The 15608-nt window shown below is 39.7% G+C and overlaps 1 protein-coding gene across 1 annotated transcript in view; it reads left to right on the top strand.

Moving 5' to 3' along the window:
• LOC146164763 (ERC protein 2-like) overlaps positions 1–15608 on the top strand; it is a 54981-nt gene that overhangs the window by 14295 nt on the left and 25078 nt on the right. The window contains exons 6-8 of the mRNA XM_083380816.1: positions 3993–4132; positions 8986–9140; positions 12354–12499. Coding sequence (XP_083236942.1) covers positions 3993–4132; positions 8986–9140; positions 12354–12499 — 441 coding nt within the window. The remainder of the gene's footprint in view (positions 1–3992; positions 4133–8985; positions 9141–12353; positions 12500–15608) is intronic.

Below are 15608 nucleotides of genomic sequence, written 5' to 3'. Positions count from 1 at the left end.
CACTAAATTGAAAGCCGTTCGGATCCCACAAAGTTGTGCCCCAAAACTATAGCGTTAAAGAACAGCCCGTTGCCCACATAAGGTGCCATTGGCAATAAAATACAAACCACGTATAGGCTGGTTCGTCGGAAGTCCATTCAAATTTCATCTCGGTCAACTCTAAGTTTACAAAGTTTTATCTCGCTGTCAGTTTATTGCATCACCACACTACGTTAAATAAGACGTACATCCTGCTCAAGATCTTTGACACCCCTTTTCCCTTTACCGCTACGTGTGCGCGCCGGACATCTGCCTTAAGCCGCTTTGTAGTAGATTCAACATCTTAGCGAAGTGGGATATCGCACCAATTGGCTAATCTAGGCGAATCGACGTAGATTAGGATTGGAACTCCTTTAGAACGGTTGACAAACTTTAACTTGATTCCTACACAATGTGTAATTAAGCTATTTACCCCTTTTGACAAAATAAAAGTTCGTGTTCGATTAACCTTACTTTGGTCGTGCGACTTTATGTTCCATGTTATCGCATGTATATCGCAATTAAAAAATTGAAACTTGGCTATTCGCAATTTGACGGATGTGTATTGCAGCTTACAGCATGGCCGCTTTGGATGTCTATTATTGTAGCACTTCTGCGGTGTTTAGTTTCTTGTAATCTCTACTACTTTAGGTAATGTTCAGGTCATTAGCAGTGGTTTGTGCCTCCAAAATAGCCAATAACCCTGTCTCTTCTCGATATGTAACTTAAAAAAGCTAAATTAAGCCAGAAAAGAAAACATCATCCTGATATTATTCACTATTCCGTAAAGTTATTAAGAGTATTATTTTCGCCTGATTGCTTGTGTTTAATTGTCGACCAAGTGATTCTGACAAGTTCTGCTTTCGTATTCCATTAGCTTTATATTGTTCCTGTATTTGGTGTTGCCAATGCCTTATGCAATCGCGTGGCCGTTACGTATATTGCATAGCCCGACATCTTGCATATTATCAAAACACGCTCGATTGACTCACGTGTAGCTCGGCACTCAGTCGAGACGTTTCTTCCTGTTATGTATCGAGCTCTACACTTTTGACCGCGCCGGTTACAAAAATACGTGACCCGAAATTACTGATTCACGGTTGTTTGACGATTTTTAAGCTTGGCAGTTGCACCGTGGTCGTGAAAATGCAAGTTTTGCACCACTGCACCCAGTTTGTTTGCTATTTTTACATCAGTGTACAAGAATGGCGTCATCGTAATTAAACTAGTTTGCAATTTTCAGCATCACTACTATGCACCCGTACCGCTATACGTTATCAGATCGCGTGCTAGTTAAATTTCGTCGATAACCATTACTAGCACTATTTTCTTCGACCAATTAATGACGCATTTAAAACAAAATTTGTTTCAATCACAGTTATTGTCTCCTTGTAAATCTTATGACACTCTTACACGTTTTCGTGGTAATACTCAAACTCTGGCAGGTTCTATGTGACGCAGCTTAAATTTGTACATTACACAGCTTAAAACCTTACATTACACAGCATAAAATTGTACGGGGCACAGCTTAAAAATGCAAAATTGTTTGCGTTTTGCAGGTCACCCGATTAGATGTCGCAATATAGCGAGAAACGGGGAAAACCTGAACGTGAGATTCGCGGTGTTCCAATTAAACGCTATTTTGCGGTCGATTGTGTTTTTTGGTTACTTGTAACACAACAGCCAAGCACTGAATGTTCGCGCTGTAAATATTTTGTTGTTTATTAAGTTTTTTATTTTTCCCATTTTTTTCACCACAAAACCATCCAACATGCGGCTAAACAAATTCGATACGTATAACTGTAGTTCGCGTGTCTTTATTTCTTTGCGTACCTGGAAACCGTCGCTATACCATCTTCATTGGTTGATTAGACGTTCAATGCTCTAATTCATTTTGAGCGTAACCTCGTGGGAAAATGCTCCGATCGACAAATGCGCCCGTAAGCAAAACACGTCTGCTTTTAACCGCAATTACGCCGCTTGAGCTATTCGCGTAAACTTTGTATTGTCGTGGGATTTGTTTTCGCTCAATTATTCGGTATTTTTAAGAACTGATTTCCAGACCAAAAAAAGTCAAATGCCTCGATCGTTTCAAGTTTGCGAATTCTGAAACAAGGTACGCTTTTGCACGAAAATGACATTTCCTTGAAAAGAACAATTCTGCTTGTGTTTAAAAAGTGCGGTTTTGCCTGTAAAACTTCACTTCTCCCATTTGCACTATAGTGTTCGAAACTTCGCATTTTATTTAGATATATTAAGTAAAGGTTTTGTTTTCCCAGTTGGTAAGAAAAAAATTTAGTGCTTGAAAAATTTGTTTACTTTTTTACAAATACGTTGTTCGTCTAAAATAAATCCTAAGTGAAAAACACTCATTTAGATCACCAAACATGACAGGAATGGTTAGATGAATTTGGTATCTGATCGGCACCGACACTACATCTCGCTGTTATCCGATATTATCGCGTATCCTTAATGGGTACCCTATAATAAGCACAGTCCGTAAAAACATAAAATATATAATAAGAACAGTCTGAATAAGAAGAATCTGTGTGCCACCGGCTGTACGATGATTGAAAAACAGTGCTTAAAGGGAAGAACAGGCATCGTGGTACTTAGCTGTCTTGTCAAAATCAAAAAACAATCAGTAAAAGTGACACACGCGATAAACACCTTTAGGGCGCTTTATCGCATACAATAAATAACAAGACGGCCACTCTACACATTAACCATGTGTTTTCGAAAAAAACATCCGGCGCTCGCTTCGTCGTCTCACAACAGAAAGAAGACACGAGCGTGTTTATCCTAGAGTCCTAAAAGCAGGTCACCGGCGTTTTGAAAGTGGCCCGAACTGCATAAATATTTAATGCGTTTATCGACGCGTTCCATCTCACAACGCAAGCTGCCAAAGTGACGGCCGATGTCTAGGGTGCATTACATGGGGTGTCTCGCCTGCGGTTTTTTCCCTTGCATCAAAACACTACGACAGCAACGCGTTGAGACCCACTGAGGAAAAAAATATGATTTTTGGAGGCGTGGCACCCGTTACGCGTTGGGGGCGGGGCTCTGACCTTATTTGAAATGCGTATAAAACCGATATATTGCTCCATAAAATGGCACTGTGTTGTGTAGGCTCTCACGTGGTGCCTATTTTTTTTGCCGGGAACAGGGCGTGGGCGACCACTCCTACGCTTTCACGTTTTTTAATAGACCGATTCCGACTGTATAAAACTGAATATTTTATGTGTAGCACGTATGTGTTTAATTAATTCGTCGTAACTCTGTTCACAAACCTACGAAATTATTCCTCTATTATTTCTGTTGCTTTATGTTTTTAATTTTAAATTCAATAAAATTTTGACTTGTTTTCATATTTGCTGAGAACATTACCATTTCTTGACCAATATAACTTCTAAAGCTTGTTAGCCTCTAAAGCTTGTTTTATAGTCCCATTAACGCACAAGTATGGTAACTGCAGAAATGATATATATATCCCTTTATTTTTGGCAAACAGTACGGCCGTATACCATCGGATACCAATAACGCCATTACTAAGGTCGACTCAATAAAACCATTTAAGCTAAACGTGTAATCACTATATTAGCTATACGTTGATGATTAATTTGATTGGCAGCGTAGGTAGAAGTTTAGTTAGCGTCATTTGTTGTATTTCTCCTTAGTGACAAATTTATCCTATAGTAACCGTTGCTTTAAATCTCAAGCGTAACTTAAAGAACTCTACACAGTTTAACGCAATACAAATGTCGAAGCCCACACAGAAGTAGGTATCGTTTTGAACGTATCGAAATTAATTTTTATCAAGGTAACAAGTAACTGATTATATTCTAAGTTTACATATACTGCTGAGGCAGACTATAGAAAGAAGAAAACAAGGAGAACACAGTCTGTTTTCGGATAGGCACCGAAGCTATCCTAAGTATCGAAAATTCCTTGTATACTGTTTGTTGTTTTTGCAGCATTCCCAGCTGACGATGCAAGCTCTTCAGGATGAGTTGCGCGCGCAGAGAGACCTCAACCAGCTGCTCCAGGACGACTACGCATCCTCCGGACACCGATCCGAATCCGGACTCTACTCCGGGATCGGCGATGACTCTAGGTTTGTCGGATTTTATTCATTGTGCTGCATTTCAGTCATCAGGCAAGAGACAGCTAGATTATCGACGAATAAGAGTTCTTTCTTAAATAATCTGTCACAAATTTATATAGAATTGAATATATGTTGTTTTTAACGGAATTTTTCAGTTTCACAGCCGGTTTTGAGATAAACAGGTGAATCGTACATCTCAAAAACTCGCCGGTGTTTTAGAATAAATTGTAAATCGGGCCAAATTAATTTAAATTGAACTTGGGGTTCTATAGTTGGGGTAATTCTAATCCAATTTTAGTTCGCCGTTGGGTAAGTTAACAGTTTTTGCGAATCCGTTAATTCTAATCTAATTTAAATCGGAAAAACTAAAATACTCTTAAATTGTAATCCAATCAAAAAACGGTTGAACAGGTCCTAGTTGGCTAAAACGCATTGAGGGCCTCTTTTTTACAAACGTGGTTCTCCTTCTGTTGTATCAGCACTGGTCGAGCAGTTTTTTATTTTTAAAATACGTGTTCTTGGAATTTTTCCTTCGGCGAAACCCAAGTGACACCTTTTAACCTGATCGATTTTCCTAGGTTATTTCAATGAGAATAAATATTTGACTTCCGAAATTAGCAAAAAGGAGATGCTCAATGAAAAAAAGGAGGTTTATAACGAATCGCTTCTCTATCGATTTTAAATGACTCTACGCAAACATTTCTAAATATAGATTATAATCGCGTCCCGTAATTTGGGAAAAAGGAAGATGTTTTTGAGCTGTTTGTTGAAGCCTAGTGATTTTAAACTGCAAGCCATGTTAGAAATAATATGTTCCATTTTCGGGTATTTTGTAGTCAAAGGTCAGGCGCATCATTAAACAACACAATATGACAACATCCACTTTTATTATTTTCTTTACTCTTTCATGCACTTTTATTATTTCCTTGAACCAACAACGGCCAACCGCCTTGGTATGTACGAAAGAGGATGCAGCAGGCAACTGTGCCCTGGCCGTTTCTCGTGCAAACTTTCACTGAGCCTGCGTAGCTCATTCGGTCGAGTAACGGTACCGGTATGGCCGAGGTCGTGAGTTCGAACCTCACCACTGGCTAAATTTTCCTAGGCTTGCCTTGCTTGCACTTCACTCCTAATTCGGATGGGTTATTTCAGGGATAGACTTTCCAAAGGCACCCGCTATACGCATTACAACCAATGGTGAGTTTGTACGCCACGCAGTGTACAACGAAATCTATTTAAACTAATATTTCGACCACGAAGGCAAAAAAAATATTTAAACTCGGTTTATTGGTAGCCTACTCGTCCGATACTAGGGTGGTATCGGTGCCGATCCAACCAAATTACTAAAGCAATTGCCATAATTTGTCATCTAACTTGGTGATTTCCATCTTAAAAGGTAATATTTAAAGAAATAACATATTGACAACTGTTGGTAACTGAAGTCAATTAGGGCTTGGACACAGTTTGAGTATACCCAACAAACTAAAACATTAAGTATGACTTATTTCATTGGAAACAAGCGTTACTGATTTTGTCGCATCAAATATTTCCACAACCACCTCACCAGCCTTTCGCCAGTGACGTCATACCAAGCTTTTCCCACTTTTTTACGCCCTTAGAATGACAAGGCAATCTCTCGCCACCCAATCCCAAAATACCGTTGGCAGCTGTGCGCGAAACGGAAAGAAAAGAGCGTCATTGTCGGCAAGTTTGACGACGACCATGGGTGCTTCCCCCAAAGTGCGACAGTGCGTGGAAGTAATCGTGCCTTGAGAGCTTTTTTCGTTACTTGGGTCATGCGTGGTTGTGCAGATGCGTTTTTGTGCCGGGCTTGCTTTTCAGAAATAGAGCGTTGCAGACTGGCTAAACGGAGGGTATTTTGCAAAAAAAATTAAAATTAAAGTTGCACGGAGCTCTGCTAATTAGGTTGCGTTTTGCTCTGTATATTCGACGGTAAAACTCATTGATGCTATGGCACGACGACAGCACAAAATGTAATCACCAGCCAAAAAATATCGATTTTTAAATACTTGCTTAGTTCGCAAGTTTAAACAAACTTCGAAAAGCAGCTGTCTCCCATTTCTACTTCCTATTAGGGTGTTTTTAAGACTCGAGGAGGACATGGTAAAAGTTAACTATAGAGAGTTTCTCAACAGTTCGGCAAGAACTTCAGGCCCAACCAGACTTCGGTGCCGTTAAGCCAGTGTTTTAACCGTTTTCGAGGCACGGAACATTTTAGCATTAAAATAATTTTGCGGATCGCCAGGCGAAAAAATAATGCTTGAAAATAAAAATAACATAATAACTGTTTCTTCACTTTCGTTTTTTTTTTTTAGTGCGAATGGACCTGTTTAAGTAAGCATAAAATGGACATTCGATCTGTATTGTACTTACTAGTCTTTCTGCGGAACACAGCTAAAATCCTTTTTGTAATGAAACACGCATGTACTAAAATAATTTTACAGAATACCAAACAAAAGCTCATAATAATTTTTAAAATAAATAGCAACAAAAACAGGTATATTTTCTTTCAGTTTTTAAAGTGCGATATCGGTCTCCACAAAATTGACATATTGACAGTGATGTACTTATGCAGCAGCAGGCCCAATCAAATTACATTCCTATTGTTTTAAACATAAATACGCCCATTGTGTTAAACCAGTGATTTAAACGAAGGGTGTATAGTAAGATAGAAGTCGGGGTTTAATAAAACCTCTTCGCCGAACCAATTTCGAAATCGAGCTAAGTATCGATTTATTTAAGCCGGCTCGCAGAACTTTTAAAACACAAAGAAGTCAAAGATCGATTCTGCATTTATTTGTTCATCTCTTGCTTTCCCATCTCCGACGGTTGGGCGCGATTGCATAGTTCTAGCGGTGCATTGATAATACCGCCTCGTGTTGTGACCCGTGCGGTCTCCGTGCGATTGTGACGTAACAACGCTGCCGCGGCGTGACGTGACCACTTTTCGATGACGTAAAGCCCCCATCGGCGGTCATTGTCCTGCAACTTGGTCAACGTTATCTGCGAAAAACTAACCGGGGCTGTTATTGTCAATGTTGCGTTGAAACGTTGCGAAAAGGGCAAGCAAAATATCATATTGTTTTACGAAACAAAATCGTTCCTTTATCTGCGTCATTTTTTTGGATTCATCGTACGTTGTTAACCCTACATGGCTATTAAAACGCCCCATGTACGTCGGTGCCAGACGTCGATACCCCGCGTATGCCCTTCATAAACATGTAAATTTCATTTTTCGGACATATGTCGCAACATTTGTGCGTTTCAATTAAATTATGCCGCCGTAAATTTTAGCATACGCCCGGTTTAACGAGATAAGCGTAAGTAGTAAAACTGTTCATTTTCGATTGAACATATCGATATTCGACCTCATTTGACCCCGTGATATTATAAACCAAATGTCAACGCCATAAAATACGCGTGTTACGCTGTGACCCAATAGTTTCCTTAATCGCCATAAAACGACATGACACTGACCATTACTCAGTGTTTGGCGAACGCGTTTAAACTTGTCAAGCAAAAAAAAAAACGGGGCGAACTCGCTTGAACTCTATTTAGTTTAGACCGAAAGAAAAATTGCAGATTTAGTACTGCTAGTAGAGTTTTCGCTGCTTTCAATATGAAGCGGTCTGTTAAGCGATTGCCTTGAAACGTTTGAGGCTGGAAGTTCGATTCTCACCGCAGGCAAATTTCGTTACAAGCAGAAAATAATATTATTTACCCTTGTACCTAGCTCGTATAATAAACAAACAAACACGCGACGATTGGCGTAACTTCGTAACCTATCTCGAATTCGAACTGCGTATGTTTGACAAAGCGTCGCCAAGCACTAGTTCTGACGTCATGTTTCTGCACAATAAGCAGCCCAGCTTTGTTTAAGTTTCATCGAACGCGCAAGTTGTTCCACTGAATCAACGCGTGATAACCAAGGAATTGCGATAAGCCCGCATTGTTTGTTTTTTGAGCTGTGCAAACGCGCAGCAAGGGGTAAAGGCGGTCTGTTTCAATCGCGTACGCGCGCATTTGCCCACATGTTTCCCAGAAATGTTGACCGCAAGGAAAATGCTACGCGGCGAAATCGCGCGGCCTACGCAAAAACACAAAGACGACACAGATTGTTCGCTTGTCGCCTTTTTCATTTTAACTAATTTATGGGGAGAACAACATGAGGCAGTCGAAGATTAAAAAACATTAAAATAACTGCTAGTTGCTCATAAGCAGGAAACAATAAATTAACACAGATATGTAAATCTCCTCGAAACATCAAAGCGGGCAACATTAACTTTTTTAGAAATATTTGTCTTTTTACATTGTGTGTTTAACGATTCTCAAGTAATCATGTGCGCTTCACCGAGGAAGTTGTTTTCAAATAGCCTCAACTTAGGTAGGCGACAATGTTGCAAACAGATTATTGTTATAATCTCTAGCAACTCTAGAAACCATAAAACTATTCCCAGTAACTCAACCACGTCAAACTTTCACCCAGTCTTTCAAAACGATGTTTAAGTTATTTAAAAAAGATAGTCAAGTATTCCAAAAAAGGTACTTTAAAGGTACTTGATTAAGAAAAATGTAAAATGATAAAAATGTTTTCTTAAGTCGTCCCAATAAGTAAATTTTTAATAAAAAAAAAGATCGAGTAGATCGAGCTCATCTCGATTAAGACATTTAGATACGAACACGTATAATCTTCAGTTAAATGTGCCACCGCAAATCATTTTTAATACATTATAGATCCATGTATAATGTATTGTATTGTCTAACCAAGATGTGCTTTACCCTATCTGAAAGCCGTACTCTTCAAACCACCCTCAAACTCACACACTTCGTCTTCCTCATAGGATGTTCCAAGAGGACAACGAGCGATTGTTGCGTGAGAATGGCCTTCTGCAGCGCACCATGGAAGAGATGGAGACTAGGATCGAGGCTCAACGTCAGACGCTCGACACCAGGGACGAGTCGATGCGAAAGCTACTCGAAATGCTGCAATGCAAAGGTGAGTGCATATAGGCGATTATCGTGGGCTTGCAGAACGTTTTTAGAAGCTATGGATTTCTGACAGGGGTCAAGTTTGACTTAGTTACACGCGCAATTATTGTAAAAAATGAATTCCTGTAGCGCAGCTTTAGTTCACCGGAAGAATTTTCCTGAATTACCACCTAGACAAGAGACCCTGGATCCCCTGAACTATATTATTAAGTACTAGCTACCAAGTGCTCGCTACATGTGTGACAAAACGAATAAATAACACACATAGGCAGTAGGCACGTACGCCAATACGATGGATTTCAATTCCCAGAAAAGCTTCGTCTTGTTTTTAAGAAACACATTTACTAATAACTGATCATATTTTAAAAATCAAACCACTTAGAACGGGGATAAAATTCATTCAAATAAGGTTTATATGATGCCTGTAACAGCGTTTTCCACTATCAGTTTTCTGAAGCCTTGTCAAAAGCGCCTGCCTACGCAGTGCGTATGACAAACCAGCCGAAATGCGTCTTTGGAAACGCGTATTTTATAGATGACAAACTCTGACGCAAATTGAAACTGTCACCGAGCCTTTAAATTCCCTTAACTTGGCGTCGCAAACGGGCGTTACCATTTTAAATAGAGTAGGGGTGCTAGAATCTCGCGGCACAAACGAGAACAACTGGCAAAAAAATTAAACTTGGTTACGCGATGGCTTTTTATTTTCCGATATATTTTTACCTTGTTAGATGACAAAATAACTTGTGAATTTTGTCGCTTAACTATTAACACGGATTGGAATTTCCCGCAGAACAATCCTGTAAACATCGGTTATTTGTTATTATGCGTCAAGTGCGGTGTTATTTTCAACTGTTTTACAATCGAGTGCCGCAAATAAACAAGAGCACGCGATTCCTTTTTAAAAACTCATTACCAGCAATCTTATACAATATACATATTGTGTTTATTTCCCGTGTCGTGGAAATATACCGCGCAGCGCGCGCCGCCCAAACTAATTAAAACCCGCTTCCGGCGTGACGTCACCCCCCTGCAAATTAAGTGGGTCTTGTGATGACGCCATTCGTCGTTATTGGGGCGCCTTGGCTTAGTCACAGTGGAAAGTGGCAACCCACCTACTCATTGGCGCCTACTTGTACCAAAATAAGCAAACGGCAACGCGGACCTGCCTTATAGAAGAGATAAACGCATCACGTCATCTGTGACGTAACACTCTGTTGGCGAATAATTGCTACGTCGCGACTGGTCACATCAATAATGCACAAGCCCTGTCCGGCCAATTCGGGAAAACCCCTTTAGCAGTTCGAGCTCCTGAAATGACCGCACTGGGCACATTTAGCTTTTTTCGAAGCAAGGCGCATTTGTAATCGATTTACCGGCGTGCTTTTCCGTGATTATTTATCAATGAAACTCCCAAGGGATTGCCAATGCGCTCGTTCAGTTTACCACTGATCAGTTGTTATCCAAAATAGCTGCCAAAATACCAACGATTGTGGTTCGATTTGTTGTGAAACGTTCGGCAGGATACATCCAACTCTGGTGTGAAGCAAATCGTCGATTTTTTTCAAATTTTAGTATAGGTTTTATGCTTTTCGCCAAACAATTTTGATTTTCGGCGATGATGGAGGGTTGTCAGGTGCGCCGCGCAAAAATGTTAAAGTAATATATAATTTGTTCCCTTTCTTTCGGTTTAGTACATTGAGCATAAAGCATTTTAAAAAGTGTATCATATTTTTTATAGAATTATATTGGCTGTGGCAAATTCACGAAATATAAGAAGACCAATGACTTCAACTAAGCGAAAGACGCCAAAAAGCGGACAAATTGCGCTATTTACGCCATCACAGTCCAACATTATACAATATGTAAAAAGACTGAAATTACCCCTTTGGGCATTTCGCGTGTGTTTGTGTTTGGCGTGTAAAAAAATTGCTTTTTCATGCTCCGCAACGACCTAAACTGGCGCGGGAAAATGTTCGCGCATCAATATTTCATGGCCGCCTTTTTTCCCTGACTTCCCTGACCTGGTTTTGGAAGTAAGCAGCTAAACACGTCACGCCTATTAGTTCGCGTCTCGACTGTTAATTCCAGTCGCGCCGAAGGGAACTCACCTTTTACACGAGTTCGTTAAATCACTTGACTTGTACCTCTCTCTAATCCAAGCTCATCTTGACTAATTTAAGCACGAATATGGTAAAATTATTATTAAAATATGTTTTCCGACCAAACTATACAAGTTGTGGTGCCTTGTTAAATTTGCATTTTGATTTACAGAATATACTTTTTTAGGAAATATATGCATTCACAGCGCAACACGTTTCACAAAATTTCGTTCCGTCGCCCTTTGCCCTTATAGCATTTAAAAGGAAAATGCAAGAAAGCCATCCACTGTCACTTGACGAATTAGCATTTTGTGCGATCAGAACTCACAACACCGATTCACGATCTTCGAATCTTATCGTTGGCCAGTGGAATTTCCGTAATGGCTGGTGATCCCAGATTAAATTCATACCTGTGTTTAATGTTTATCCCAGTTGTCATTTACTTTATAGGTGTTTTTAGTGCTACGAAGTGTTCCTATAAATTTACATCTTAATTAAACATTTTTATATTTGCTGCATGTTAGGTATACATAAACGAGAAAAACGGTTATGTCATATATTTCAGGGATGTTATATAATCATTCACTTACAATACATGTTTGGAAAATATTCCACAATTTGCTATTACACTTTCCAATTTACAGTTAGCGGCCTCATCAGGTTTGTAATTTGGTTCTGCGCACGTCGGACTCGGGACTCGGGTAGTTTTATGTGGTCTTATCGAGTCCCGAGTCCGATTACAGCAAAACAAACCCGTTCCGTCGAGTCCCGACTCTCCGACTCCGCAACCCTGCTCCTAAGTTAGTTCATTTAAAACGCCAAAACTGAACAACAATATTGCATTTGGACGCAGGTTCGGCTCCCCTTGCCATGGTGGTAAGGAAAGTGAGGTTGCCTTTCAAGTGTAATTTGTTCAATAAGATTTTCTAAGATCAGCATGAAAAATTGAAATGGTTATTTTTTGCTAAAAGCGTGCTATGAAAAATAGGACGGGACGGATGAAATTGACCTGGCTTGTATGCCGCAGTTTTCTCCGGTCTGCCATAGACCGAACTTTCCTCCTAAGTTAGTTCATTTAAAACGCCCAAACTTATCGAGAACATTGCTTTTGTACGCAGGTTCGGCGCGACCCGACGACCCAGACGTTGACTCGGCTGTTGAGTTGGACGCCCTTCGTGTCCAGGTGGCCGACTGCGAGAGCCGACTCGCACACGCCGACCTCGTCTTGAACGAGAAGAACCGAGAACTGCAGAAATACAAGCAGGTAAGCTCTTTTGTGTTGTGTTTTTTCGGGATTTTGTGTAGACTCGAGATTTGTTTGTTTTCAACTAGCTTTGAATTGGATAAACTCCACTAGTGTTAACTCAAACAAGGTAAATTAACACCGTTCAAAAAAAAACTACAAAATAGACTGAATGCAGTTAAGCGGGCCAGGGAATTTGTTCATCAGAAAACTAAACTAAACCTAACTCCTGAAATAAATAAAACTAAACTTTCGACATAATCTACGAATATTCAAACATGTTTGATTCACTGTCAATTTAAGACGGATTACATTTATTTTCCTAAACTAAAGTTAGATCTTATTCCGAAATTGAAATTGAATGAAACTCGATCAATATTATGGTCATTCGTGATTTTGTTTGTTGACCACTGGTGTAACGCGAGGTCGTCAGTATTATCCACGTCAATTTACTGTCTTGCACACGTCAATTTGTACTAAGACGAGGAAACAGAATCACATTAATTACGCCAGTGTTTCTCAACCTATCCGGTGGCCGTTTGATTCGCATCGATCGCACACTACAATCGTTCACATGGTTAGATTTATTGAGTTAGGTTCCTAGCCATAATGCTCCAAAATTAAAAAAAAAAACTCGGAAGCATTACAAAACGTGACCCATATTTATTAAAAATAGGTTTGTTTATGTCTCATGTGTGTTTTGTTCACTTTAAGCTTAGGAAAAATTCATTACCCACGCCATTTGGTTCGCCATTTGATTTGGCTGGTTCGCACACTGCAATCGTTCACTTGGTTAGATTTATTGACCTAGCCATAATGCTCCCAAATTGAAAAAAACTTGGAAGCAATACGAAACGTGACCCACATTTCTTCAAATTAGGGTTATTTATGCTATTGTCTCATGTGTGTTCTGTTCACTTTAAGCTTAGGAAAAATTCAGTACCCACGCCACTTGGGTGGCCATTTAATTTGGTTGAGTTGCGCACTGTAAAAGTTCACATGGTTAGTTTTAGTAAGATTGATTCTGAGCCAGGTTGCTGTTCACTGGCTTACGAGAAGTTTAGTGAAGAAAATTAGGTCGACAAAACTTTGATGTTATACCCGTGCTTATTATTTAGTTAGCCGCTAAAAAGGGTCGAGATTGAGAAACACTGCTTTACACTAACAGCCTTAACGTGTCTAACCGAACGACAGTAAAACATTATCAAATCATGTTTCAACGGAAGCGTAAAATAGACTCCACCCTTGTCTCTGTCATGTTTCAATCAGAAATGTACATCGTACGTCCATTCAACGAACGCGTTGTATACACTGCAAGATTGGGCGCTCTACTGTATCGTCCCATACAGAATCCTCGTTTGTTGCAATGCAATGCGTTGCCCGGGTTCACAGAAGCAAACTCGAGCGTTTTCCTGTTTACCAGCCACTGAAAACTTCACTGCTTAGGCGTGAATCAAAGTCTAGCTGCCCTTGCATAGGAACAGGCTCGGTCGCATCGATTGCTGCCTTTTAACCTGACTCCTTCGGCCCTTCCTTCAATAATTCAAAGAGTTAGCGTCCGTAGAGGCGACGATTTCGATCTATTTGTTGACGATTGGCGCAGATTAGTTTTCTGAGTGCTCCTGTTTGTCTGCTGTTGCCTTACCTTTGCTGTTACTCTAAGTTTTACTGAGCATACTGTTGTTGCCAGGCATTGTTTCATTTGTTAAATTGTTCTTTCGGCCAAATGTCGATTTTTAAATTTAAAACCATTAAAATTTTGCCGGAAGAACAATTTTTACAATTTCGTTTTGCTGTTTGCAGAATTTAACACAGTGTTAACAGCCTGGATTTCTGGGAAATGTGATGTCTACGTCACTGCATCGTGACGTCAGTTAAGCACTTACGAAAGATCAACATTTAAGGCAAATTGGCAATTGTAGCATTTAGCTTCAGAAGTATGGAATTTTTGTTAGCTGGGTTTAGGTCTCTTATGTATTTGCAAGTAAAGAACGCTAATTGACTGCAGTCTAAGCAACTAACATTTTACAAGGTTTTACCTTTGCAACATGCAGTTTGCTCGTGTTCAGCTTGTTTGCGATTATGCAACGCGTAAAGGAAGTACAAGGCCGGATTTCCTTGTATTTGCGCTTATACACGGTTTGCTGTGACGGGAATTTGATCCGAGCTGCAAGTTAGCTGAGCTTAAATTGGCTTCGACGAAAATTTCAAGTACAGCACGCAATAATATTAACTAAATTTATTACGCAGTTTATGTGAGAACTGGTGAGTTTATTCCAAGTTTAGTCCTATCGATTATATAATCCAGTACTTAGCTAGTCATTTTGCACTGGATGGTGTTTCTTTCTATCTCAAATTTTCAAAATGACTATGACGTTCAAATAAAATATAAATAATTAAAAACGCTTCGAATCAGACGAGGTTAATCCCTCTGCGATACTCAATCTTTCCGAGTCTGGAAATCAGGTGACACTTCGCGGCAAATTGGATTTGTATTTCTACTTTAACTTGATAAAGCGCGGTTGTAGATTTTAATACAATTTGTCCTTAAACAGGATCACCGGATTTTTAGACTCGGATAGGTTGACTACCGCAGAGGAATTAACCTTAGATTTAGAATTAAAAAACACGACCACCAACAAAAATCTATCCGAGCTAGATCCTGTTATAAACTTAAAAACACTTTTGATACCTAGCAACGTGAATCGAATTCAACTTTATGTCGCCTAATGAAACAGATTACTCAATATGTTTGTCGAAATATCGAAGTTGATTGAGCTAATGTGAGCAGAGTTGACGTGGCCTGCTCTTAAACCTCCACTGACATGCTCTGCCTGTAGTTTAAATTAGACTTGTTCGTTTGCGGGCTGTTGGTAAATGTAGACTTAATTGAAATGTCAATTCGTAACTTAAGTGCTTGTGTCGACGCAGTGCCTTAAAAGCCTCTAGCCGCAAAACCCCTTTACTCAATTTTAAGTAGATTTGCAGAAGATTGTATAGTACGGTCCCTTGCAAAGAAAGTTCAATTTAAAGCTATAACTGTATACCGAGTTTAGCCTTGGCGTAAGACATTTGACAACATTTCAAAAATCCTAAGTGGAGAAAAAGGGAAATGTTGCGAAAAAGCGGG

This window comes from Ascidiella aspersa, chromosome 2, assembly GCF_963924565.1.
Source record: "Ascidiella aspersa chromosome 2, kaAscAspe10.2, whole genome shotgun sequence".
Classification (NCBI taxonomy): Eukaryota; Metazoa; Chordata; class Ascidiacea; order Phlebobranchia; family Ascidiidae; genus Ascidiella; species Ascidiella aspersa.
The sequence above is the reverse complement of the archived record's forward strand: the minus strand, read 5'-3'. Positions and strand labels throughout refer to the sequence as shown.